Source organism: Lissotriton helveticus, chromosome 11, assembly GCF_964261635.1.
Source record: "Lissotriton helveticus chromosome 11, aLisHel1.1, whole genome shotgun sequence".
Lineage (NCBI taxonomy): Eukaryota > Metazoa > Chordata > Amphibia > Caudata > Salamandridae > Lissotriton > Lissotriton helveticus.
The window spans coordinates 611,235,585-611,262,591 of NC_136072.1; the positions used below are offsets into that span (position 1 = coordinate 611,235,585).

The following is a 27,007-nucleotide window of genomic DNA, read 5'->3' on the forward strand; positions in this document are numbered from 1 at the left end:
TATTTGTGGAATGGCCTGAACACCCACCATTTACTGCCTCTTACCTCTGATACTGAACATGTTATGATAGTACAGTTTGAGGAGTTACTGTGAATGCATCATTCAAGTTACGCCGAGGATCACTAGGCCAGTACACACTGCATTTTTACACGTTTATGTGGACATATTCTTCACTGTTTTTCATTAGACCTGTTATTATTTGGCTGGTGGAGTACATGCATACCATGCTGGATATCCAGGTTCAATGGCTATCATTTATCTGTTAAGTTGAATGAGTATTATAAATGTGGCTATGTCTCCTTGAACAATCTGTTGTCAAAGAAGTTGTTTTCTCCTTTCAACCAAACGTATGGACTGCCACCTCACTCCTTGTAGATGGAACATCTACATGAGATGTTCTGAAGGATCTTTGATCCACAATGTGCCTATTATTCTTTTCTGTGTTGTGTATTTCAATAAAAAATATGTTTTAATGGTTATTGGTCATCCTAGATATGATGAAATCAAGCTATCCATTAAGTTTAACAGATTGAAGAAACAAAACGGGTTCATTATAAACATTAGAAAAACACAAAAAATACCAAATCGTTTTCAATGTATCAATGTACAGCCAGTGTTTTTGCTTTCAAAGTGAAAAAGTACTGTAATTCGCACATAAATAAACAATAAATATAATATGGCAAATGTAACACAATTAAAACAAGACCACTCAAGCACCTTTTGAACTAGATATATATGGAAGAAGGTCTCTTAGTATTAAACCATGTAATACACCTTCCTATCGTGTTTTTCTCAAAGAGTTTACAATGTAAATTGCTTCCTATGACATTGGTCAGAGAGTTCAGAATGCAAAATCACCTCCTACTGTATATGTCAGAGAGTTCACAACTTAAAGCCACTTCCCACTTGCAAGAGGGTTCATAATGTAATAATGCATTCCAATGTTTAAGTCAAAGAGTTCACAACATGACACTCCTCCCGAATGAGCTGGAAGAATCTGGTTCTGGACCTCGGCTATGAGAAGTTGCTAGGACATCACTATGCTGACGGGAGTCTTTCAATTCTGGGTGTTGTAGAGTCTCTGTAACCCAGACTCTACACCTGGTGACCAAGTACATCATTTTAGCATTTGTCTCTCAGGGTAACAAGGCAGAGAAGTACAAAGCTGTCTCAGGAGGTGATGCATGCTAGAAACTTAGAACTCAACAATGCACAAAAAAAATTTAATAAATTAATGGCCAACCGATCTTTTTTAGTAAATTCACTTCATACTGTATTTGTCAGAAAGCGCACAGTGTAAAACCCTTTCCTATTGCATTTGTCAGAGTGTTCAATAATGCAAAACCCCTTCCTATGGTGTAGGGCAAGAAGTTCATGAAGTAAAACTCCTTCGTGTTATATTTACAAAGTAAAATTCCTTCCTGTTACAATTTTCAGTGTGCTCCTAGTGTATAACGTCGTCCATCTGTATTAATTGGAGTGTTTACAGTGTACAACTCCTTCCCATTGTATTTATGAGAGAGATCACAATTTAAAATCCACTCCTATTGTAATTTTCATGGGTTCACAATGAAAAACTCAATCCTATTGCACCTGTCGGAGAATTCAAAATGAAAAACTTCTTTGTATTTTCACACAGTTCACTGTGTAAACCTCTTCCTATTGCATTTGTCATACATTTCATAACTTAACCTGTTCCGTGCTCCCGCTGGCCAACGGCAGACGGGAGCATTCCCTCCCTGGTGCTGCGAACGACCGTTGGCCGACGCAGCACCGCACACCCTTTAGAACGCCTGCACCGCGGCGGAATGTTCGCCACGGTAAACAGGTTAAATTCACTTTCTATGTTTTTAGCAATGTGTTTACAATGTAAAACCATTTACTACTGTATTTGCCAGAGGTTTCACACTGCAAAACACCTTCCTATTGAACTGGGAAAATCTGGTATGGGTGATACCAGGGTGTCGGATATTATTTTCGCTTCTGGGGTAACTGGAACTCTGTACCTCGGACGCTGAAACAGGGGGCCAACTGCCCCTTTTAGCATGAAGCTTTCAGGGTAATGAGGCAGAGCAGTTCAAGGCGAGCAGAGGGATTTGATAACTCTCAATAAATCAATGTCTAGCCAGTGCCTTTCTTTAAACGGGATAAATAGTTTAAAAAACATATAACTAAATATTATAAACTAATTGAAAATAATTGCAAGATTTCAGTTGGAAGTACCAATTGGGGGAGGGACAGGCAGAATAATGAGCATGCAATCCACGTATGGTAATAAATATCAGATGGGGGAATTAACCCTGTAAAACTGATCAGTTCCTGTTAGCTACAGTACAATGTGACAAATTGTGCACCAACTAACACCAAAAACCAGCAATGTTTCTATTGGTCTACTGCAACACACAAGACTTTTCACAATCAACAATGTAAGCCATGGGGCTTGATTAAGTCATTCAAATATAAAATGAGAAGCATATTGCATTTGACATCACTTTTGAAATTCAAATGAACATTAAGTCGCCCTCAGAAACACCACAATTTACTCTGGCTGGATCTACAAGGGGATATTTGTATTAAACGTACTACTTTTGCGTTTGTCAGAGAGATCACAATGTAAAAAACTTCCAACTGAATTTTTGATATAATATAAAGCCTCTTCCTATGTGTATATAATGGTGTTCAGTGTGTAAAACCTCTTTCTCTGGAACTTTTCATAGTTCACAATATCTTTTTTAAAACTTCCTTTTGCATTTTGTCAGAGTTCACAATACAAACCATTTCCTATTGCATTTCTCAAAGAGTTCACAAATTAGATCCCTTTCGTATTGACAATTTTCTATGTATTTTTCACAGACTACGCAAGGTAAAACATTTTTTATTGTACTTTTCAAATAGTTCCCAATGTAACCCCTCTGCTGCGCCGAACATTCCGCGCTGGTGCGGAACGTTCTATTGCGCGGGCGGGGTCGGAACGTTCAGCGGACGTGCGCAGCACTACCGAGGTAGTGTACGCGACATCCGCTGAACGTGTAAATGTAATGTAATGTAAATTGATACTTGTATAGCGCACTACTCACCCACAAGGGTATCAAGGCGCTTTTACGAATACCGCTGTGGAACCCATCCTGGCTTTCCCTGTGAGGTGTCCACTCCAGGGCACCCCCAAGGTGGAGGCCAGGCATCCTTAGCGTTGTGGGGGCCGTTGTGGAGATTAAGCACACTATTGCCCAGAGTTGCAGAGTGGGACTCCATGATTGGAATAGGCACCGAGGAGAGAATTATCAGGTCCGTGGAATTTTTGAGCCCAAGACCCACCGAGGCGGGGAATTGAACCCTGGTCCCGGGCTAGACCTCTGCATGAGGGTCTGCCGCTCTAACCATTGAGCCACACTTCCCCGCACGGAATGGGTTAAAGACCCTACTTGTGGTGTTTGGCAAGGAGCTGACAATATAAATCCCCTTCCTAATGTATTTGTCAGAGAGTTCCTGAAGTTAAACCCCTTCCTATTGTATTAGTCACATGGATTACACTAAGCAAAGCCATTTCCCACTGTATTTGATAGGAGGTCTGTGTTAGCAATTTCCTTATGAGTTAAAAGGAATGGAAATTCTGCTTTAGTGGGCTAATATGTTTATTTTCCTGTCAAATGCTGATAGGGAAGAAAGGCATGATTGGCAAACCCCTCTTTTAGAACTGTACCATAAAGCACTTTTTCTGCTGATCACATACATTCAGAATGACACCTGCACTGTCAAGCCAGTCTTAAAAAACAATGCAATTAAATAGGAAAGCAGGTTTTTGCCAGAGGGATCAATCAAACTAAAAACCTTTGCTTTAACACCGGGTATCAATACAACCCTAAATGCCTAATGGTTTTAACATAAGCTAGTCATAAAAAATAAGGCCCACTCCCACTGCCTTTATTGTACCTTTTCCTAATAAACAAATCAAATATGTTGGACGTGGCCCTGCTTGCAGGGTCATCCCGAAACCTTTTGCCTTTCCCCTAGCCCTTTCGCTGTGATGGAATTGGTGGGTTCAGGATGTTGGACACTTTGGCGCTGGTTAGCAGTGCAAAGTGTGTGGGTTTTCTGCCTTACATAGGTATATTAGGAACCCCCTCCCCCATTAGGGGTCATCTCCCCCATGGTAGGAAATGTATATGCCATGTGTGGTGTGAGAGGAAAATAATAAAAGCTGTGTAATGGTGTACGCACCTTTATTTTCACCATTGCAGAAATGTCACTTTTAAAATGGACACCATTTCTCTCTGCTTGTGCCGCCTGCCTGAGGTGGGTTGGCGGTCTAGTATTTGAAGTGACAAGGTGCTCTACACGTCCCCCAGTGACAGTGAGGCTTGAACTGCCAGGGACCTTCTAGAAGCTTCCAGCTCTTTCTGGTAGGTGGGAGGAGGGGTGTATATGTAGAACAGTAGAGATGCCATGTGCTCAGACTGAGGGTGGACTGGAATGAGAGGGGACACTCTCCCAGGAGGTACCGCTGCATGGGCCTGTGTGCTGGCCCCTGAGCCCATCTGTACCCCTCTGCTGTCCACAGGGCCAGTGAGAGCCTTTGCTGGAGTGAAGACTGCTGTGTCAGGAGGAGTGCCACTTCATAGGAGATGACTGCTTCTAGGAGCTGCTGTCCTGTACCGATGAGTGCCCACTGGCTGCTGATCTTGCCCAGCCTGGCCTGCCTGCTCTGCTGCCCTAGCGCCTCGTGAGTACTATACTTTAACTGCCTGCACTCCAAGGAGGTGAGGAGCATGGGCGCTACTCCCACGGGTGGAACCCCGGGAACTAGCGCCTGGTGAGTGCCGTATTTGAAGTGACTGTGCTGCTCTGCCTGCACTCTAGTGCCTGGTGGGCACTGTTTTCCGGATTACCAGAAGAGGTACACTATCTTCTGTCCTTGAAGCTTCTAGTGGGACCTAGTGCCCCGCAAGCGCTATATTCAAGGTGCCTGGGGAAGAGGAGCTGACGCCTGTAGCGCTGTGCTTTCAAAGTGCTATATTTCAATTCCCCTGCGTGTGTGCTGCATTAGGGTGCTGCCAGAGTGCCATGTTTGCGTTGACTGTGCTCTGCTTGCTGCCAAGGCGCTACAGCTGTGCCCAGGAGAAGAGGAGCGGACGTCTGCAGTGCCGGGATTCTAAAGAGCTACAAGGGGATCCCAGAATGTGGGATTCCCCCCTGCCTGCTTGGTCGTGGGCAGCTGCAATGCACTGTGGGGCATTGTACTACTCAGGAGAAGGGAGAGGGGAGTGAGAGACACTCCTGCCCTGCCCCGGTGCTTTGCGCACTTTGCTTTTGCTGTTTTTGCAGCCAGCCCTGACTTTGCGGGACATAGGGCATTTGAGCCCCGGAGAGAGGCCAGTTTCAGAGTGTTGTGCCCCCGATTAGGGCGAACTGTGTTTATGCTGGCGAGGCCAATTGCCTCATATGTTTTCTTGCATAATATTGTTGCATAATGCATTTGTACCTAGGATGATACCTAATGCTTTTCCCTCCGGTTTGCAGTGCTGATTTTGGGCCATTGTTAATTTGAGAGCCCTCGAGTAGGGGCTCCCCAGGCGCAGATTCGCCAGAAGCGAATCTGCAACCTTGGGGCAGCTATTCCAGGTGTATTTACATAAAGTGTACTGTTAATGTTGCTTATGCCTAATGCATGTGGTTATATCGATAATGGTTTCTTTCCCCCTAAGTCTGCAATGCTGGTGTTCTGCATACTATGCCTAACCTGAGGTTCCCATTCCAGGCTACGGCAATGATGATTTATGCCTGAAGTTATGCATAATGTGTTTTCATAATTAATGCCTTTATGCTACTGTTTTTCCTTAATGCCGACGATGCTGGTTTCATGTTTAGGCCTACCTTGACAAATGCCTAAAGTGATTTATGCCAAGTGCATGTCTACTCACCAGTAGGTACGGCCGGTGAGACGTTATTGCTTATGGACTTTCTTGGACTTGTGATGGTTCTAGCAGCGGCCCGATTGGCGCTGCCCTGTATATAGTCCCCCTGTGAATTATTCCCTGGTGCTGTCTGGCACAGTTTATCTGCACCTGTGATTCCCTTCTGATGTGTTTATTTTACAATGCACATACTGTTTTTCGCCTAACCTGGTGTGGAGTCTCTTTTTGTAGTGTGCCTTGTGTGTCGCCTGTGTGTGCTGTGCGGATGCTTTACACATTTTCTCCGGAGGTTGGCCTGCCCGCTCCGCACCACGATACCCGTTTCTAAAAAAATCTATAATATCTGACATAACATATCAATGAACCAAGAAGGCCTACAAACATTATCGCTGGATTTGCTACAATACCAAGCACCATCCTACTGTTTTATGTTTACATTTTCCCACAAGGCAACCTCAGACCTATAGACATAATATTACAAATTATGTACAAAATTACAGTTGCAAAAAAATATACAATGCTTCCTGAAAGGGTGTACAAGGTCTACCAGAGTTCAAATCTTATACCAAAAATTGGTCAGAGGAGATAATCAACACGAAAACCCTCGCCTAACACAGTACTTTGCGAGATTGCATGTAATGAAATGCCTGTCTATGTGCTGTGGCAGAGTGTAATAATAATCCAACCAGAAAGACCTATTTACATTAACATAGGCTTTTTACAATAAATAAGTCTGCCCTGCGGTTTTTGTCATAACTTTACATAATTCCCATATTTTTACTAGAGCATCGGATATAACCTTGAACATTGACATATCCCCATAATCAAACCAGGCGTTTGGTATTGTGCATAAGCTTTCCCACAAGGCAAAACAAGACTGTAATAAAAACACTATTTTTCGATGAAAGCGCACAATATGTTGCCCACTCAAAAGCCTATAAGGTGGAAATCCAACTGTGGCTGTTGCCACGACTCTCTCAGTACTGGTTCCTAAAAACTTTTTCTGGTGAACACACAAGGCACCCATGTCAAACCTGACTGAAAAGCGATATGTCGAGCCTTTGTTTATTTACTAATGATTCAAGCAACACACTTGCTTGTAGTAACTTTATGCCGGTTTTACTCCTCGGGCAGAGAAAAGCGCGTGCTAATATTATGTAAACGAAAGAACAAATTGAGCATTTTAAAAGCTGGCAGGTGTTGAGATTGTTTCCCATGCCCTTCCGCTTTTCTTTGTCTAGTACATTTAGATAACGCCTGTAACCATGTCTAAAAATAAATATTCTCGGGCTCCAGTTGGGAGCAGAGCAGATAGAGGAAGTCAGACATTGGCACCGCTCTTGAGATTTGTGCCACTGCCAACTTCGGGGCTCGTCTCCAGTTTCGTTCCCCCAACTGGCTTTTTCGCTGCTGTTTAGATAACTAGATGAATTCCTGGTGTCAGAAACCAAATATTGACATTTAATTGCGCCAACTAAACTTTTTTCAAGCTGGCAGCCGGTGTGTGTATTTCGAATTCATTCACTCAAATGTATTTTCTAGAATTACATTGTTTGGTCATACTCGAACTGCATTATAAAAGACAATTTTATATGTTTATTAAATAGTGTTATATTTTGTTATCAATCTGATAGTATAAGGGTTGAACATATGGATGAATGCATCGATAAATATGCCAAACATAGTCCTCTCATCTGAAAGTGATTTCCACGACATCACGTGTCAGGAGGAGGTCATTTCTTCGAATCCTCTCGAACACTTGACCCAAAAACATTGGCATCACAGTTAAAATGTGATCCTCTCACATATTTGCAAATCTTACCATGGAAAAGAGCCGTGAAGATATAAATGCAAATCTTCACACAAATACAAAAACATGATTAGGGGTTCTCCCCTCAACCCCTACCCCGCTACATTTTAATAAATAGAAATAACTAGGGTGTTCAAATGATTTTCTTAGAACACTGCTGGTGCTGTTGCATGCCCAGGTTGCTGAATATCAAGGATGTTAGCCTTCATTCTACCTCATGCCACTTTCTTCCACTACCCTTCACTTCTTGTCTCTTTCTCCCATACTTACAAGTTATTTTTCTCCCCTGATCTCTCCCTTGGTCACTGTTTTAATATCTCTCTTCCTCTTTCTCCTCGCTTTTCTGCCTTGCTCTTGGCCAAAGGCTGATGAGGAAAAATAAGTCCTGGCCCCAAAAGATGTGTTTCAGTGCTCACCACCCACAACCACCTGTACAAATTAAGCAGTGTGCACTTGAACTATTCATCCATCTCGTCCTTCGGCACCTAATATGTTTTTTTACATTCTGCTTTCGACAGATAGTCAAGGCTTTTATGAGGCATGCTGCTGCCAGGACTATATAGACATATACCTGCAAAGGCATGCAAGGTGCTACAAAACATGCATTTCCACTGTGGCGGCTCCTCCGCAATGGCGGAGGAGCGCCGACTCACTGCCTGGCTCAGAGCCAGTCAATGTAAAATACATCAATGTTCTTGCATCATTTAATTTTATATTTGCAGCCTCTTAGCCAGTGGTGTTGGAAAGGGCGGGCCGAGGCATGGGAGGGGAGAGGCGGAGTGCTAGTGCACTCCACTCCCTAAGTGCGTATGTGTGTTTGGCCGGCCGTCTTAAGCCGACCAAAACACACATGCGCACTTAGGTTTTCTCCAGCCCAGCTGTATTGAGCAGCCGGGCTGGAGAAACCCCAAAGACACCCTGGTCTGAGCAGGGTATCTCCCCTGCCTGCTTAGACTAATCACCACGGTGCTCTCCAGCATCAGGCTGGACAGGGAGTCTGTCCCAGGGGCTGCTTGGACGAGCAGGAAGAGGAGAGGCGCCGCAACGAGATGCGACACTGGTGGCGGCCAGCGGCAAAAGGTACGTTTATTTGTTTTTTTAATATTATATTACCCCCGCGCAAAGCCTAACACACAACCCCACCCGCCGCACCACCCTTTGTTTATGGCAGCCGCTGCTGCATGTACAACCAGATTGTAAACTTCAAACAACCATGGCCAAATGCCAATAACGAAAATAAAAAGGTATGGCAAATACAAGTTGGCAGACCACGTAACCACGTAAATGCATTCATAGTGGGTTGGTTGCAGATTATAGTGAGCTATGGTAGAGCAAACTGCTTGGGGGTGAAAGGAAGGGCATTGCACTTGCAGTGCGATTAGATGGTAACAAGATGCCAAGAAAACATTATTGCCCTTGAATAAAAGGTGCTAACGCGGGATTACTGGTTACTAATTATCTTACCAAATCCCATTTCCTGTCGACTGAATCGTTGGTACCTGTCTTGAGTAAAAGGTAATCTCGAAGTAAACAATCAATTTAAGAACTTACACCACTCTAAATGACCACTGACCAAAATTAAGTTTTAAAGATTTAATATAAAGTCAAAGATAACTGAAGATACAAACTTCTCAAAATGAGATTCAAAAGGTATATCGGTATCACTATGAACATGAACTTTTTGAATAGTCTGAGTCTGAAAAACAGAATAATAAGTACAAGCTCTAATAACATGAGTGTTGCCAAAATGAATACAAGTTGCAACCTCAAAGTCATTACAGAAAGAAAAATTAAGGTTAGTCTGTCCCTACACTACACTAAATGACATCCCTACTTAACAAGATCTTAACCCTCTAGGTGTCAGCCGTGGTGATTTCCTAAGAAGATCACGCACTTCTCTTTGTCTCTTCTCTGATAATGGGTCTCTCCTGATCAGCCTATCTGCCTACCCATCCGCTTCCTTAGGCTCCCAAAATCATCTGCTCTGCTCTCCTCCCGGGTCACTTTCCCTAATACCAAATCACATTTCCAATAGAAACGCCCCTTGGGACGCCCCTCACGTGGTACATCTTTCCGCGGCAAACTCCATGATGGTACTCTTGAAGACCCTCGTTAAAGTTGGCCTTGGTTCCCAGGCGGCTTCTTCCGTGCGCTGATACCCCCTGAAATTCCTGGAAACTCCTACAGGCCTGCGCAAGGCGCCACTGAACAAAGTCCCTTTCATTCGAGCTGATTAAGACCCTTGCACCTGCATACAACTCGTCCTGCAGTGGGCCTCAAATTCCAGACTTCACCATATCTTAGGCCATAAAACACTCTCAGAGCTCCATACTGGACACCTCACGACCTCTCCTCTAACGAGCACATGACGATTTAAACTACATGACATTATCTGTTCTGGCCTACTTGATTTACATGCAGCAGGTTCCTGCACTCCTAAAACGTTAACTTGATTTAAACAGCAAACATTCTTAACTAGCATACGTTTCTAAAATAACACATCTATAAAGCATATACTTTTAACCCTAAGTTCAATAGTACATTTTGAAAGAACCATGTCAACCTTGTCTCACATTATTTTAGCAGCACGTTTAGATTTGCTTGTGAATTGCCATGAGGCCTACACAATATACTGGTTTTTAGAGTTACATTCAACTCTTACATTATTCCTTTAACATGAGAACGTGAGGTTTTCATATTCATCCCAAACATTTCTACATTAGTCTCACACAGTTATGATTATTGTTACTCTACTTAAACATTCTATGCATTTCACTACTGAATATAAGACACTCTGTGTATTTCACTTCTAAATATAAACACTCTGGTGCAAAGTACATGTTAACTAACTACGTGCTTGTAAATATGGCGTACTTATACATTTTTTTCAAACTTGTGCTCTCTCAGTCCCCCCTTTGATGACCTTCAGGGGTCATCATCACCATGACACTAAAATGTAGAACCTTTTAAAGTGAAGTCAGGACAGTACCACTTCTTTTCATACTCTCTAATGCTTTCAGACTCTTATATTGAGTGTCCTGCATCGCTGTCAACTCTTCTTCCTGTTTCTTCATAGCTCTCTGTAACCTATTTGCTCTATACCATTGATACAAACGCACCAATCCCCACAAAGTGATTACACAAATCACTACTATGATGATGGGTTTCAATATGTACCAAACGATACCCTTTCCTAAGTTGGCAAACCAACTTCCAACTTTACCCATTCCATGACCCACTTTTTCCCACACATTTACCTTTGCCAGGTCCTCAATTTCGTAGTGTATGGCAGTGATGTTTTGTATATACTTCTCTAGAGGCTTTGAATTGTCTGGAATGTAAGTACAGCATTCCTGTACCTTCAAGGCCCTACAGACTCCTCCCTCTTTTGCTAACAGAACATCTAAAGCAAGTCGGTTCTGAAGAACCATTGCCCTAATCGATTGCATCTCCCCCTCTATCAGCATCAAGGATCTTGCAGTACTGGCAGATAGCCTATCTACGACTGTAGCTAACCTCCTGATCTTAATGTCATTCATTATCAATCCTAGGAAAGGGAATGCAGCACCTATTACATCTCCGACTACTTCTGTTGCACCCAGCCCTCGCTTCCATCTAGTTGATATTTCTTTCTTAGGCGTGTCTAAATTCTCAACATGATATATTTTAGGGAAGACAACAGCCAGATAGCATGATCCGTACCAATTATCTGGTAACTTCACATAGGCATATCTTCCACATACAAAATATACATTTGGTATTGCCTGCATCCCTTTCATGAAGTTCTTAGAGTAGTACTCCAATTGAAAGGCATGTTCACAATTTACTTGTCCTACATAAACGTTTTCATAATAGGAGTAACTCCTGTGAATGCACAGTTTCCCCCGTTTCTCCTTATCCAAAGCAATTGGACCAATACTACCTTTTCGTTGTTGTGCCCTTTCCTCCTTGGTCCAATCTGTTTCTCCTTGTCCTGATGCCTTCAATACCTTCTGCTTCCTGTATCTAGTATCTACCTGTGCTATAAACTTTTTCTCAACTTCTGATATTTGACAAGTCAGATTGTTTATTCGAGCATGTGAAGTATCTAACGTTCTCCATGGAATAAACCATTTGTGTAATCTGTCTTCGCTTTTGTAGTAGTCCCATTTGTTCAAATGCTTGAAATTCGGAACCTCTGGCAATGTCGAGTCGAAATTCGAGAAGTAATACTCAAATCCGTCTCGTCCATAAAACATACTTAGCAATAAACTGCACGTTATCCCATATGTCAACGGGAGATGATGGTATTTGATACCCTCCTCCACCGAAATTGGTAATTGCATACAGACATAGCAGTCCTTTACCTCCATGGCATCAACATATTCATAAAGCAACTTAGCATAAGCATTTGACTTGTAATTCCCCTGTGACTCATCCATGTGTAACCTTTTTACTTCTGCATCTAACAACGCTTTGTCTTTCTCATTGATGTTTCCCTTCTCCTTAATAATGGTCGTTCTCGGTGTTGACACTCCCTTATCCTCCTTAACTGTGGTTCCATCCCCTTCGTGTCCCGCTAGGAATGAAACAGTTACCACTAAAATTATAAGAGAAACCACTACTCCTAAAAATGTAACAGCTATACATTTTGCCCTGCGGTTCGGGTTGCCAGCCTCCATGTTCTCAAACAGTGTAGTTTTCGACTATCTTCCAGCATTCACTTCCTCTTCTTTTCAAACAAAGTCTTTCTCTCTTGCAATGTCTTTCTTGGAACACTTGGAAGCTTGACAATTTGTTTCCGCAAAACAGTTCAAAGTCCAGTAAAATAGACAACCCTAGCCCTTCTCCATCCACTAAAATGAAACCCCTATCACTTTTCTTCTTCCACTCGGCGCTAGGTTATCTTGCAACAAGTTTTTACAATTTCTTTGCAACAGTCTTATTTTCGTCTGAAGTTATGTATGACTCAAGGAGTGACACTACTTCTTCATAAACGTCCATCCGAAGTATCATTCCCTCAGGTTCTGGACAGTTCGTACCACAACATGGAAAGTCAACCCTTTCTAGGATTATTCTCCTTATTTCGCTCAAGACAAGTGGACGGACGAAATTGAGAGTTAGCGTTTTTTCAATTTCCAATCCTGGTACTATCAGTTCTACATCCACAGTTACAAAGGGGTCCGTTCTAATCAAGATCACTTTCTTCACCTTTCCAGATCTGCACCCCTTTGAAGACATTCACAATATGGTATTAGTCCACAACAATAAGCACTCCTAGCAATTCTACTACTCGTTCAAGCATTTCCAAACGAAGAAGAGTTCCCTCCAATATTGGATATCGTGAACAGCAAACTGGAAACTCAACTGTTTCTAAAAGCAATTTTCTTATTCCACTCAGGAGAGCAGGATGAACGATGTTGAGTGTCAGCAACCTTTCGGTCTCCGCTCCTGGCAGTAGAAACTTTATTTACACTGTGATGATCGGGTCAGTTCTGATCAGTTCCACTTCCCTGATCCTCCCTGTTCTGTGTCTCCCAGACATCTGCAACAAGGTAGGTCCAGTCGGGAGTAGAGTATCTTCTGCTAGGCACTCGCACCCTACTTGATCTTCTAAGACCCTCCTCGGCTTGATCCTGGATATCTTCTTCTGGATCTGAGTCTTCGGATATAGGAGTAAGCGTTTCTTCCTGGGCCGACCTCAAACTTAGCCTTCTTCTCCTTGTTGGCCAAGTGGCAGCTCCAAGCCTTATTCTCCTATTCCTTGTCCTCCCACTTGGTTCTTGATCGCTCCGATACGGATCTGAGTCTGAGTCGTATTCACTTCTGCTCTCTCCTTCAGTTGCGTCTTCTGTTTCACTGCCGTCCTGCCTTCGCTCTTCTTCTGAATCCGATGCGTTCCCAACTTCTTCCGACACCTCCTCAGCTGCCTCAATCCCTTCTTGCGACTCTTCTTCCACTTCCGGGCTTTCGTCTGGGATGGGAGCTGTTCCTTCTAGAGGTGCTGGAACTCTTCTAGTATGGGATGCATGGATCCAATTTGGCAGCCCCCCGCACTTCACCGCGGTGTTCGTGATCAGGATTACCTGAAAGGGCCCACGCCAGCGAACATCTAGGCAGTTCTTCCGGACGTGCTTTTTAACCAGGACCCAGTCCCCTGGGTTCAGGTCATGACACAGGTTCCTCGCTGCTGGAACTTCAGCCGCATGCACCTGAAGGGACACAGAATGGATGGCGTCAGACAGTCCTTTACAATAATCCAAGATCAGATCATCTGTAATATTCAATAGAGCAGTAGTTGGAACTGTAGGAAGTCTCATGGCCCTCCCCATCAGGATCTCGTGGGGAGAGAGACCTGTCCTCCTATCAGGTGTGCTGCGCATGCTCATGAGCACCAATGGAAGAGCATCTGGCCAACTCAAGGATGTGGATGCCACTACTTTAGCCAATCTATTCTTCAAAGTGCCATTCACTTGTTCCACAATTCCTGAAGCTTCTGGTCGATAACTACAATGCAGCTTTTGATCGATATTCAGTGTGGAGCACATCATCTTCACTATTTCGCTGTTAAAATGTTTTCCTCTGTCCGATTCCAAAGAGGCAGGCACCCCGAAGCGCGGTATCAACTCCCTGAGCAACAATTTAGCCACTGTGAGTGTATCGCACCTACGTGTAGGGTACGCTTCAACCCATCTGGAAAATACGCATACAATCACCAACACATACCGAAGGCGATTGACTCTTGGCATCTCGATGAAGTCTAGTTGCATCCTATTGAAAGGCCCCCCCGACCTCCCAATGTGACTCAGTGTGACTGGGGTTCGTTTGCCTACGTTCAGCTGTTGGCAAGTAACACATCGTTTACAGACTGATTCTGCTGCTATTCTAAATTTAGGGCAATACCAAGTTTGCCTAAACACTCTCATCATAGCATCCCTTCCTAGATGTACTGGACCATGTATTTCTCTCGCCATGGGATTAGCTAATTCTTCAGGTAACACAGCTCTCCCATCTGCTGAAACCCAAAAATCCATTTCACTTCGCACACAGCCTGCTATTTCCCATGCCTTTTTCTCTGTTTCAGGTGCGTTCTCCTGCATTATCCTTAAATCCTCCCAAGTGTCTACCGTTTCTAGCATCATACTTAATTCAGTCTTTTCTTCTGCACCTTCTATTTCCACCTTTGAGAAAGAATAACTTTGTTCCGCACAATAGCGTGCGACTTCATCAGCATATCTATTACCTTGTGACACAAAATCTGTATTCTTAGTATGAGCTACACACTTCACCACTGCAATGTCGACAGGACCTTGTAATGCTTCTATCAGCAATCGCACAAATTCTCCATTTCGAATGGGCGAACCAGAGGAAGTCATGTAACCCCTCTGAGACCACAACTGCCCGAAATCATGAACCACACCGAAACCATATTGGCTGTCCGTGTAGATGGTGACTCTCTTTCCATTTCCTGCTATGCAGGCACGAGTTAGGGCAATAATCTCTGCTACCTGTGCGGAATGTACTCCTTCCAGGCAAGCGGCTTCCACAACTCCAGTAATGGTACAAACAGCATAAGCTGCTCTCAACCGACCAGTATCGTCTCTTAAACATGAGCCATCAACAAAATAAATTTCATCCGGGTCAGACAATGGCTCATCCACAATATCTGGTCTGGGTTTCGTGCATAGTTCAGTCACATCAAGGCAATCGTGGTCTTCACATCCTTCGCCTTCTATTACAGTAGGTAAAGGCATCAAAGTAGCAGGATTCAAGACAGAGCATCTCCTGAGAGTCACATTCTCTGCGGCAAGTATAACTTGCTCGTAGCGCGTGAGCCTACTATTGGTCAGATGCTGCGTCTTCGTCCTGGTCATTAACAATTCAACTGAATGTGGTACATACACCACTACTGGATGTCCCATTACAATACTTTCGCTCCTTTCAATGCTGACACCCGTTGCGGCAACGGATTTGAGACATCCGGGCAACGCTGCGGCTACTGGATCTAATGTAGCCGAAAAATATGCAACTGGTCTACGGGCATTACCGTGGGTCTGTGCCAAGACTGACAAAGCACATCCCTCTCTCTCACAGCAATAGAGTGAAAATGACTTTTCGTAATCGGGCATTCCCAGAGCCGGAGCACGACATAAATCGTCTCTCAGCTGTAAAAACGCCACCAGACATTCTTCATCCCATGGTACCGGATCACTCACCTCCTTGTGCGTCAGTTTCTGTAAGGGCTTTGCTTTCAGTGAAAAGTTAACTATCCACTGTCGGCAGTAACCCACCATTCCTAAGAACATTCTAACTTCTCTCTGTGTTGTAGGCGCATTCATTTTCATTATCGCCTCAATCCTCTCTGGGGACACCTTACGTTTCCCTTTTTCTAACCTGTGCCCTAGATACTGTACTTCTGTCAGACAATACTGTAACTTGCTCGGAGATACCTTATGTCCATTTTCAGCTAAATGATTCAGTAAGGCAATTGAATCTACTTTACAAGCTTCCTCTGTTTCTGACGCAACAAGTAGGTCATCTATGTACTGTACCAGAACCGAGTTCTGCGGCAGTACTAGATTCTCAAGATTCTTTTTCAACAACTGATTAAAGATGGATGGACTGTCCGTGAATCCTTGTGGAATTCGACACCATGTTAAAACGCGATCTTCCATTTTAAACGCAAAAAGGTACCTGCTCTCTTCATCCAATGGGATTGAAAAGAAAGCCTGACAAAGATCTATCACTGTGAACCATTCTGCTTGACATGGTATTTGAAACAATATTACTGATGGATTCGGTACCACGGGACAACATGAAACGACTATGTTGTTAATTTTTCGTAAATCCTGAACTATCCTAAACTTCCCGCTAGGTTTCTGCAAACCCATAATCGGGGAGTTACAAGGACTGCCCACGATTTCCTTCAGTATTCCCTGCTGTATCATTGACTCGATCACAGGCTTTATTCCTGCAATCGTTTCCTGGGACAATTTGTATTGAGGCGTTCTTGGAAACTCAACATTTGGTTTTACCAGAATTTTTACCGGTTCTACCCCTTTAATCAATCCTATATCTTCTCCTGTGAAATCCCACACCTCTGACGCCACTGCATCTCTTAAGTCTTGTGGAAGATCTTCTACAGTCAGAGTAGGATATAGTTCTACACAGAATTTTGAATTGGCCACCTTAAAGGTAGCATCATCGTCGGTAGTCTGTACCTCCACTCCTTGTGGGGTGCAGTATATGGTGCAGTTCAATTTGCATAACAAATCCCTACCTAACAGACATACCGGACTCGAGTCACAAACCACAAACTGATGTTCGTTCATGTGGTTTCCAATTTTCACAGACACTGGTTCTGTCAAGGGACTAGTCATTCTTTTATTTGCGACTCCTACCACTTGAATTGTTTCCCCTGACATTGGCAAGTCTGGAACTACCGCTGATCTCAGAGTCGAACGAGTAGCCCCAGTGTCCACTAAGAACGTAGTGGGACACCCTGCCACTTCTGCCTCAACAAATGGCCCTCTCTGATCCACTTCTAGAACTGCCCCGAGGGTACAGTCTTCTTCACTGCTCACCCGTTGTCCTGTCAATGGATCAATGTAATAACATTTTTCTTCCTCAATAAACAGAGGCATTTGTTTAAAGACCTTTCCTCCAGCTACTATCTTCGGTGGCTGTGGGAATTGGGCCCGTGGAGCCGAAGTCCCCCCTTTGGCCACCTTACTGCTTGGGACTGTCACTTTTTGCACTGGGTCTTCTTGGACCTGCTCTTCTACTTCTAGCTCTCCGTTTTCAGGGTTAAAGGGACACTCGCGTCGCCAATGCCCCACCTGATGACACAGATGACACTTTGTCGTTTTCTTTAAAGTGGCAAAGTCTATCCTAGGTCTCTGCCCTTCTTCATTATCTTTATTCTGACCATTTGGTTTTCGTCCCATCCCCTGCTTCTGCTGACCACCCTTCCCAGCGGACTGCATTTGCACCACCATCAATTTCTCCTTTAGATTCTTGGCTTTAGAATCTATTTCGTCACTGCAGTACCTCGCATATCGTAAAATCTCATCTAGTGGTTTGTTCTGCCAACAGATTAAATGTTGCTGTATCATCAAACAAATATCAGGTCTCAACCCCAAGACAAATTTTGACACGAACTGCCCTATGTCTTTGGGATCCATTACATCTAGTCCACTGTATTGCTTGAATGTTTTCAACAATCTTTCATAAAACTCGTGAACTGTCTCCTTGGGTTCCTGCCTTGTTCGGTCTATTTTTACCCAATCTATATCCTGTGGTGGTACCTTATCTTTCAGCCATGCTATTACCCTCTCATACTTTCGCATGACTATCTCAGATGGTCCATTTGTTCGAGCATCCCTCAATGGTTCAGCATTTGGCCATTCGACACTAGTCTTACAAGGGGTCCATAGATCAGATGGGACCACGATGTCAAACAACGTGTTCAAATCTATCCACAGTACTTTCGAGATTTTAACGAACCTCTCTACCTGCTTATACCACTCGACTGGATTGTCCCGCAACTTCGGAAATGAGTTGGTAAATGCGGCTAAGTCTCCTCTACTCCAGGGCACATGTACATAATTTCCATTTGATATTTCTCGCAAAGGGAATGCCTCCATCTGCATTACCCTTCCCTCAGGGGTCATCACATTTGTACTTCGCCTAACTGTGCCCTTTTTCGACCACCTTTCTTCCCATTTATCCAGTTCTCTCCACACTCTTATCCCTGTTACCAACTCTCTTATGTGTGTTTTTAATCCAGTAGTTCTCTTCTCATCTAGATCTTGGTCTGCGTACTGTAATCTGTGGTTGCTCTGCAATGCCCTTGTCCTAGACAAATCCACGGCATACTTGTCTGCCAAATCAGTCAGTTTTTCATGAAACGCTCTAGCTTTCCTAGTAATATCCTTTGCCATGAACAATAACTCATCCTGTTCGTACAATTCTATCCTTTCCAAAGGCAATGTTCCATCTATTATCTCATCAACATCTGATTTTAAACTGGTAACATCAAGCCTTTTTGCCTTAATTTCAGCTTTCAAGACACTCAATTTAGCTCCTCCATCCGCATCTCTCCCATCCCAGCTCCGAGATCTACGTTTAGGTATTGGTGAATTATAGGGAGTCCTCCCCTGTTCCCATCTCTCTAAGTCCCATGCCTTTCCATCTTCTCGGGGTGGGTGGTGAAACACTCCTTCATGCCTCCCAGCCTCTCTCTCTCCATCCTGGCTAGTTTCACGGGATAGAGGGTAAGAGGTTCTATTACTCCCTCTTTCTTCCCTACTTCCCTGTGCTTCCTGAGTATTCGAGGCGTGGCGGGACCTATCGCTGTTCTCCTTTCTCCAATGTTGAACGTCTTCCCCAAGTGTATGATGAAGGCACCTAAACCTATTCTGAAAAGCCCGTACCGCCTCATCTCCTCCGTTCCCCCAGAGACGGGACATTTCCTCACATTCTACAATCTTAGTATTTTGTTCCGGTTGTTCTCTCTGATTTGTAGGACATGCATCCCCTCTATTCTCTTGACTTTGGCCTTCCCGGCTCTGACTACTCTCGCTGGCCCCACAATGAGATACTGTCCCATTGCCCCTGCTTTCCCACTCTGGTTCTGTTCTTGTCCTGTTACTCGGAGATACTATGGACCCGTCCCATTCCCTCAAATCAGCTCTTAACTCTGAAAAAGATCTTGGCCGCGGTCCCCTTAGATCCATTGGTCCTCTCGGACCTCCCTGTTCTGAATTGGGACCGACAGTTGTGTCTAATGGGGTGTTCCACGTTACCGAACCTGGTAATTGTTTCCATGCATTCGTCACATTATTCCTCCTTTCCATCTCAATCCTTTCCCTATCCAATTGCCTTTGTTGTTCCCCTCTATCTCTCTCAGAATTATAGATCGAAACTATGGGTCCTATGGTAACAGGCACTTGAAGAGCGTCTGGCAATCCCACAGACTCAACCCTTTCTGTGGTTGGCGTTTTCTGCACCACAAACCTTCCCACTACACTCTGCACAGTGTTGTTTGGAGGTGTTTCTCCGCCTTTGCTAGGTGTCCATTCCGATATAGGGAGTGGTGTATATCCCTCTATCTCATTCCCATCTTCCCTTGCGAGCCCTCTATCTTCTATCAATCCCACTCTCGGAGGTGGTCTATCCATTAACAATCTGTTTATCAGATTGTCCTCCGACTCGCTTTCCTCGTCTTCTTCCATGAGGTTTCCTCCTCCTGACACCTCTCTCATCGGATACATTTTCTCCACCTCAATAGTCTGTACCCTCCAACGCTTTTCCTCCTCATCCCATTTGGAATCTCGCACTGCCCTTACCGATCGCGTCAGCCTTTGTTGACGCCTGTTCAAATTTCGGTCGTGTGCAGCCTTAATCCATGCATTAAGAGCCTCAAACTGTGTTGGTCTAGGTGAGGGTTTCAATGAGGACATGGTTGCTTTCAGCCGATGTAACACCTCTAACTTAAATGTTCCATACTTCGGGAACTGCATTTCCTCATTTCCTTCCGTAAGCTTATTCCAAGCCCCGATCCACAATATCGTATGCAGCCCCACATTCGTTGCCATATAATGAGCTGGCGTACCCTCTGGGGGAGCCTCTTCCCCGTAATAATGTTCACTTCGTTTACGTTTAAAAATCCCTTTCAAACACTTAAAACACTTCATGATTTCTCTTTTCTCCGCGTTTGTTTACTTCCTGATGATATTCCACCAATCTCAGCGCCGTTCTCACTAACTGGCCTATCCGTACGCGGCTTTCCTCCGACGTCACTCTAGCCGCCCAACCAGAGCGCGGCTCTAGCTAACGTCACACCAACCGCTCAATCACAGCGCGGCTCTAGCCGACGTCACCCGTCCCCCTTCGCAGCAGTTCCCCTCCTTTCTCAGCTCGTCTCCTCGGTCATGCACGCATCCCATTCATACTCTGAAAAATGATTACTTCCGTCCAAGCGATCACCTTTCTTTGACTGTACGCCCACAGTCTTTCTGTAGTTGTCACCCTAACTTGGCGAAATGTCTTTCCGTTTACTTCCAGACAATCGCCTTCTCCGATAGGTTACTCACACGCAGTAACTTTCGACCAGCGTCCGTTACTCATACACTCACTCTTACACTCCCCCTATCTTGGATCCACGGCGGTCAATGGTACCTCGTGACCTCCGTACTATGGTCGACAACTACCCTGGATGTTCGATACACCCAAAACCACTTAAGCTCTGGCCTGAACTTAAGATTTCACCAGTTCACCCGTTTACCAGGTTACCAGTTTACCAGGTTGCGCGCGCTCACAACCTTCTCTCTTTCACACTACAGGCATTCAACTCCGCAAGACATTACAATACAAATACAACACAAAACACCGCAATCTGTTCACGCATGACCCTTTTTATACTCACTCTCCGATACTGCTGCTTTTCTCGCACCGTCTGCACCTTTCGGCACACGATTCTTCCGCTGCTCGTCTCTCGACGTCTCGGGCCTTGGGGTAAACTAACCTCTCTAGATTACCTTCCTCAAGAAGATAACCATCCTCACTCTGCTACCAACTGCTAACGCGGGATTACTGGTTACTAATTATCTTACCAAATCCCATTTCCTGTCGACTGAATCGTTGGTACCTGTCTTGAGTAAAAGGTAATCTCGAAGTAAACAATCAATTTAAGAACTTACACCACTCTAAATGACCACTGACCAAAATTAAGTTTTAAAGATTTAATATAAAGTCAAAGATAACTGAAGATACAAACTTCTCAAAATGAGATTCAAAAGGTATATCGGTATCACTATGAACATGAACTTTTTGAATAGTCTGAGTCTGAAAAACAGAATAATAAGTACAAGCTCTAATAACATGAGTGTTGCCAAAATGAATACAAGTTGCAACCTCAAAGTCATTACAGAAAGAAAAATTAAGGTTAGTCTGTCCCTACACTACACTAAATGACATCCCTACTTAACAAGATCTTAACCCTCTAGGTGTCAGCCGTGGTGATTTCCTAAGAAGATCACGCACTTCTCTTTGTCTCTTCTCTGATAATGGGTCTCTCCTGATCAGCCTATCTGCCTACCCATCCGCTTCCTTAGGCTCCCAAAATCATCTGCTCTGCTCTCCTCCCGGGTCACTTTCCCTAATACCAAATCACATTTCCAATAGAAACGCCCCTTGGGACGCCCCTCACGTGGTACATCTTTCCGCGGCAAACTCCATGATGGTACTCTTGAAGACCCTCGTTAAAGTTGGCCTTGGTTCCCAGGCGGCTTCTTCCGTGCGCTGATACCCCCTGAAATTCCTGGAAACTCCTACAGGCCTGCGCAAGGCGCCACTGAACAAAGTCCCTTTCATTCGAGCTGATTAAGACCCTTGCACCTGCATACAACTCGTCCTGCAGTGGGCCTCAAATTCCAGACTTCACCATATCTTAGGCCATAAAACACTCTCAGAGCTCCATACTGGACACCTCACGACCTCTCCTCTAACGAGCACATGACGATTTAAACTACATGACATTATCTGTTCTGGCCTACTTGATTTACATGCAGCAGGTTCCTGCACTCCTAAAACGTTAACTTGATTTAAACAGCAAACATTCTTAACTAGCATACGTTTCTAAAATAACACATCTATAAAGCATATACTTTTAACCCTAAGTTCAATAGTACATTTTGAAAGAACCATGTCAACCTTGTCTCACATTATTTTAGCAGCACGTTTAGATTTGCTTGTGAATTGCCATGAGGCCTACACAATATACTGGTTTTTAGAGTTACATTCAACTCTTACATTATTCCTTTAACATGAGAACGTGAGGTTTTCATATTCATCCCAAACATTTCTACATTAGTCTCACACAGTTATGATTATTGTTACTCTACTTAAACATTCTATGCATTTCACTACTGAATATAAGACACTCTGTGTATTTCACTTCTAAATATAAACACTCTGGTGCAAAGTACATGTTAACTAACTACGTGCTTGTAAATATGGCGTACTTATACATTTTTTTCAAACTTGTGCTCTCTCAAAGGTATCTGATTTAAATGTCTGAGTAAACGGGGTAAATGGGGCCGGGGGTCGGATGGGGCAGATAGGCAGGGTAAATGTAATGAAAGTTAGCGAAAAGTTGATATTCTGTCTACTCTAAATAATTGTTTGCATGCTTTGCCATTACCAGATTGGCTATCAACACTGTAGTATTTGGGGAGCTTAGAGACAATTCCTTAACCCAGTTACTGGCATCCAACACTCATCTGTTGATTTTGAAGAGAATGCATTTTTCACATTCCCAAATGTTGTGTTCTAGAAACCAGAAGGGATGGCAGTGAGCTGAACGCTAGTTTTGAGATTTATGTAAAGACCTCAAACAGTTGAATGAATTTGTCATAGCAAATAAACATGTTTGCAGAAGTCCCCTGATTAGTATTTTGGGGGTTTACAAGAAACTCTGAATGTAGCAACTCAAACCCACAAGGGAGTGATTTAGCGGTTACACCTGTAATACGCCCATCCTCAGAGTCGGAAGACAGTTCAAATGAAAATGTCTAAATAAGAAGAGGGTTTTGCTTTTATAACTGATGTTTCTAGTGGACTACGCTTTGCTCTACCTGCAGCAGGAGAAGGGTATTTCTTTAACATTGGTCAACAAAATATTGATTTTTAGGCTCCCAACTGTAGGTAAGGCTGTTCTTCCAAGTTATTTCCGGGTAAATCTATGTTTTATGGAGAATGGTAGATTATTCTAGGATCTTGAAGAAATCATGCACTGTAAACGGTTTATACTGCGAAAGGCCTTGTTCAGGAACTGTATCTGGCTATACTCAAGGACTGAGGCAGATTTAAAGAAATTCTGGCGGATGTTCAAGGTGTCACAGGTCAAAACAGCTGAGCTATGGCAGGCAAGAAAACCATGGAATGTAACTTGACAACACCTTTTGATCAAATGATGCACCAAACTGATGTTAAGACAATGGTTTTCTATGTAAGAGTCACTCTAGCATGATTTACAACTCATAAAAGTTGTGAGGAAGTCCTGTCAAAATGGTGCTTCAATTAAAAATTAGATAGCCGCAGCACTGGCATTTGGTGGACACCTGTCGTTTTCTGGTTCCATTAACTATTCTTGACCCAGATTAGGGTTTTACACTAGCTCCATAGAATCTTATGCGCTGTTATTTTTTATTTGTTTCATATTTTGTGGTTGTTTAATTTATAAGCTCAGTGCTGAATATTTAAAGAAATATTTTTTATGATTAATTTCATAATTTGTTTCACTGTGTTCAGTGCGGTTTTGAAGGCATCGTTAGGTGCTAAGGTTGACTCCAATACATCTTTCCTTCAAGCCAATTACAATTGGCTTCTGCTTATGCATTATATATGACCTTGACACATCCTATGCAATATTAACGCAGTCTTAAATACAGTCCGTATTGCACCAATTAAGTGAGGAAGACCAGCTTTACACACATTTGTCCTTTTGCTAATTTCTTCTGGGGAGTTTGTGAAAGAAATGCACAAGCTAGCTGTCATGGACCCTGCTTCTCATGACACTTCCCAATTTCTGTAGTCAATCCCCTATCCCTAATTTGTAAGTTTCAGCAGTAATGTATTTCCACGTCTAAAAACTGTCCATTATTATGATTTGAAATAACTGATTAGTGTGGATGACTGATCAAATTGAGGTGAGACTGTACACTTCAATTATGCAGTCTGGTACAACACAATATAAATGTGCCAAAATTCAGACCAGGGTTCAGTCTACGGGGCTACAAAATGACAGGAAAAGCAATGACAACATGAAAAGATTGATTGGCCTGGCATGAGAACCAATTTCACCCTTCTGAACTTCAGCAACAAGTGAAACAGGATGTACTTCCTGGAGGCAGAAGCACATTCTGCACATGCTGCAGTCTACTAAGTTATTGCAAGTTACACACATTGCTTCAGGAAAGTAACAGGTCCTGCTGCCCCACTGGATAAAGAGTGCAAACAGTCTGCTTTTGAAATATTCCACTAATTGAGTGAATGACTCAAGGCCATGGTTTAAGCCTATTTTTTTGGGGAGGCCTACAATGAAACTATAAGCTCCACTTTTGATAGAAAAACCTCATGCATTTTCAATGCAGTTGCCCGTGAGTAACTGGCACAGGGTATGAGGTCAATCGGCCCATTGTCCATTCTGGTCTACCTCTAAGACTGCTCCAGTAGTACAGTCTTCCTCCCCCTCAGGTACCGTCATTGGGACGGGTCCTGATCAAAACCATCTAGCGCTTCCATAAGGGAATCTGATGGTACGTTTGATTGCCCTGTGAGATCCTCGGAGAATGCAGCACTTGCACTAACTGGTTCTGATTCTAATGCTTTAAGCCAGTTCTAGTAATAAAACAGCGCTTTGAATGGAGGGATTTTTGAACACTCATATATACTTACAATGTTAAAACCGAAACTATAAGTCAAAGAATGCAATACTCAGGTTACTACGAGCTGCAATTGGAGGATGGTGTCACAAATGACACAGGGTCACCGAATAGATATGTACGGTCATGTTTATCACTGCGTCATATCTCTCTTGAAGCTAAGGGTGCAGTGCTTAATTTGTGCCAGTGGTTGCCTGTAGGCAGCACTAACTCATTAGAAGGGCCTGGGCCCTTTTTTTCCAATATCAAACTGACTCAGAGCAGGAACCAGAAAGCACAAGAGAGAGAAGAAAGGAAGAAGGTAAAGATGTGAAAACGGGGACAAAGTGAAAAAGCAGCAATTAGAAAAAACTGGAAAAAGTGAGATAAATATGCAGGTCGTATAGGGTGGTGAAACAGGTATGCAGAGAAATCAAAAGTAGGTTGTCTTTTATTTGGCATGCCTGGCATTTGGTAGGCTAATAAAAACGTTGGGCACCAGCAGTTATATTTTTACAAAATAAGCATTGACAAGGTGTTCACAAAGCATGGGGTTAGCACTATGTAACGTTTAACTGTGGTAATAAAATAATTCACTGACAATCATATCTGACGGGTGAAGTAATGTAAGAGTTTAAACAGGTACAACTATTTCTGAACCCAGAAGTGGTCGCATGTCAGTTATGGGACAAGTTGATCCACTAATTGCTATTTAGTTAGCATCACGTTTAATCTGTCACATGCAGTTTGAAGATGTGTACTATTTAAACCGGCCTGAAATTACAAGAATGCAACAAAAAAATGAAAAACACAGAAAGGCTGTACATTTCACACGTGTTAGCTCTACAAATAGTGAAAGATGAGGCAGAAGGCAACCAGATGTTTTACAATTATTTATAACCCCTGACATTCGTTGAAAAATATTGCGGGTAAGTAACACGCGCCAGCAGAATCTGCAGATCTGCTACCACGCCGGCGCTACTGATCAACAAAGCACACGTCGTATAGGGGGCAGAAAATAAAACTCTCTATGGTGTTTCGGGGATGTAATGCAAAAACAGCAATGATCTACAGCAATAAATAATGAGCATTTTTTTTTTACATTCCACTGCAGAATTTTGCATTTTACATTTAAAACCTTCACTTCAGAAATAGTTGGGAACTTTTTTAATACTGTGCACATGTTAACAAACGTCCAGACCAGTGTACTTTATAAATGCACACGCTGTCAGCATCTCCCTCTAGAGCGGACTATGACTAGATCTCTCCAAGTGTATCCATCTCTGAGGGGGGCGGGTTAGGAGGGAGAAGCATCATTGGGCACACTCACCGTATACCATGGCCCCTCCCGTCTCGTGCAAGAAGCGAAAGCGATGGTTTTTGAAGAGCCATATGGTGAGGATGGTTAGAATAAGCAAAAAGTTGAAAACCAGCAGCTCCAACGCACCCTGGTTAAAAGCCTGTGACCCGCCCTTTGAAGATGAGGAGGTCTGTGACTGCCCCATGCCCCTTATTTAGTGCAGCTGCCAAACCAACAGCGCTCACCAGCCTCGCATATATGTGCGATGCAAGCTGTACGGACTGCTGCTTCCTTGTGGTCCCGCTGCAGATACACAGTTGTACACTTGTATGCTGGGAAATGTAGTCCAGCTAACAAGCATGCACGGACGGTGTTGTGACAAATTCAAGTCCCCGTGAGAATCCGTTCCCGAGCACCCACCGCGCATGCGTACAAGTGTGATCTACAGGGGCGTGCTTGCTTACTACGCATGCGCCTTCAGCTGGACAGTCCGCGCTCAATCAGCTGAATGTCTGTACTGTGGTGGAGGGCACGAGAGCATCATTGAAGATGCGCATCCATGAAAGGGACAGAAGGTAAT

General features: G+C 43.5%; 1 protein-coding gene across 1 annotated transcript in view; it reads right to left on the bottom strand.

Annotated features, from left to right (window-relative positions):
• Positions 1-26,807, bottom strand: part of SLC9A9 (solute carrier family 9 member A9) — a 2,762,771-nt gene extending 2,735,964 nt beyond the window's left edge. The window contains exon 1 of the mRNA XM_078666429.1: positions 26,458-26,807. Coding sequence (XP_078522555.1) covers positions 26,458-26,632 — 175 coding nt within the window. The 5' untranslated portion in view covers positions 26,633-26,807. The remainder of the gene's footprint in view (positions 1-26,457) is intronic.
• Positions 26,808-27,007: the final 200 nt, after the last annotated feature.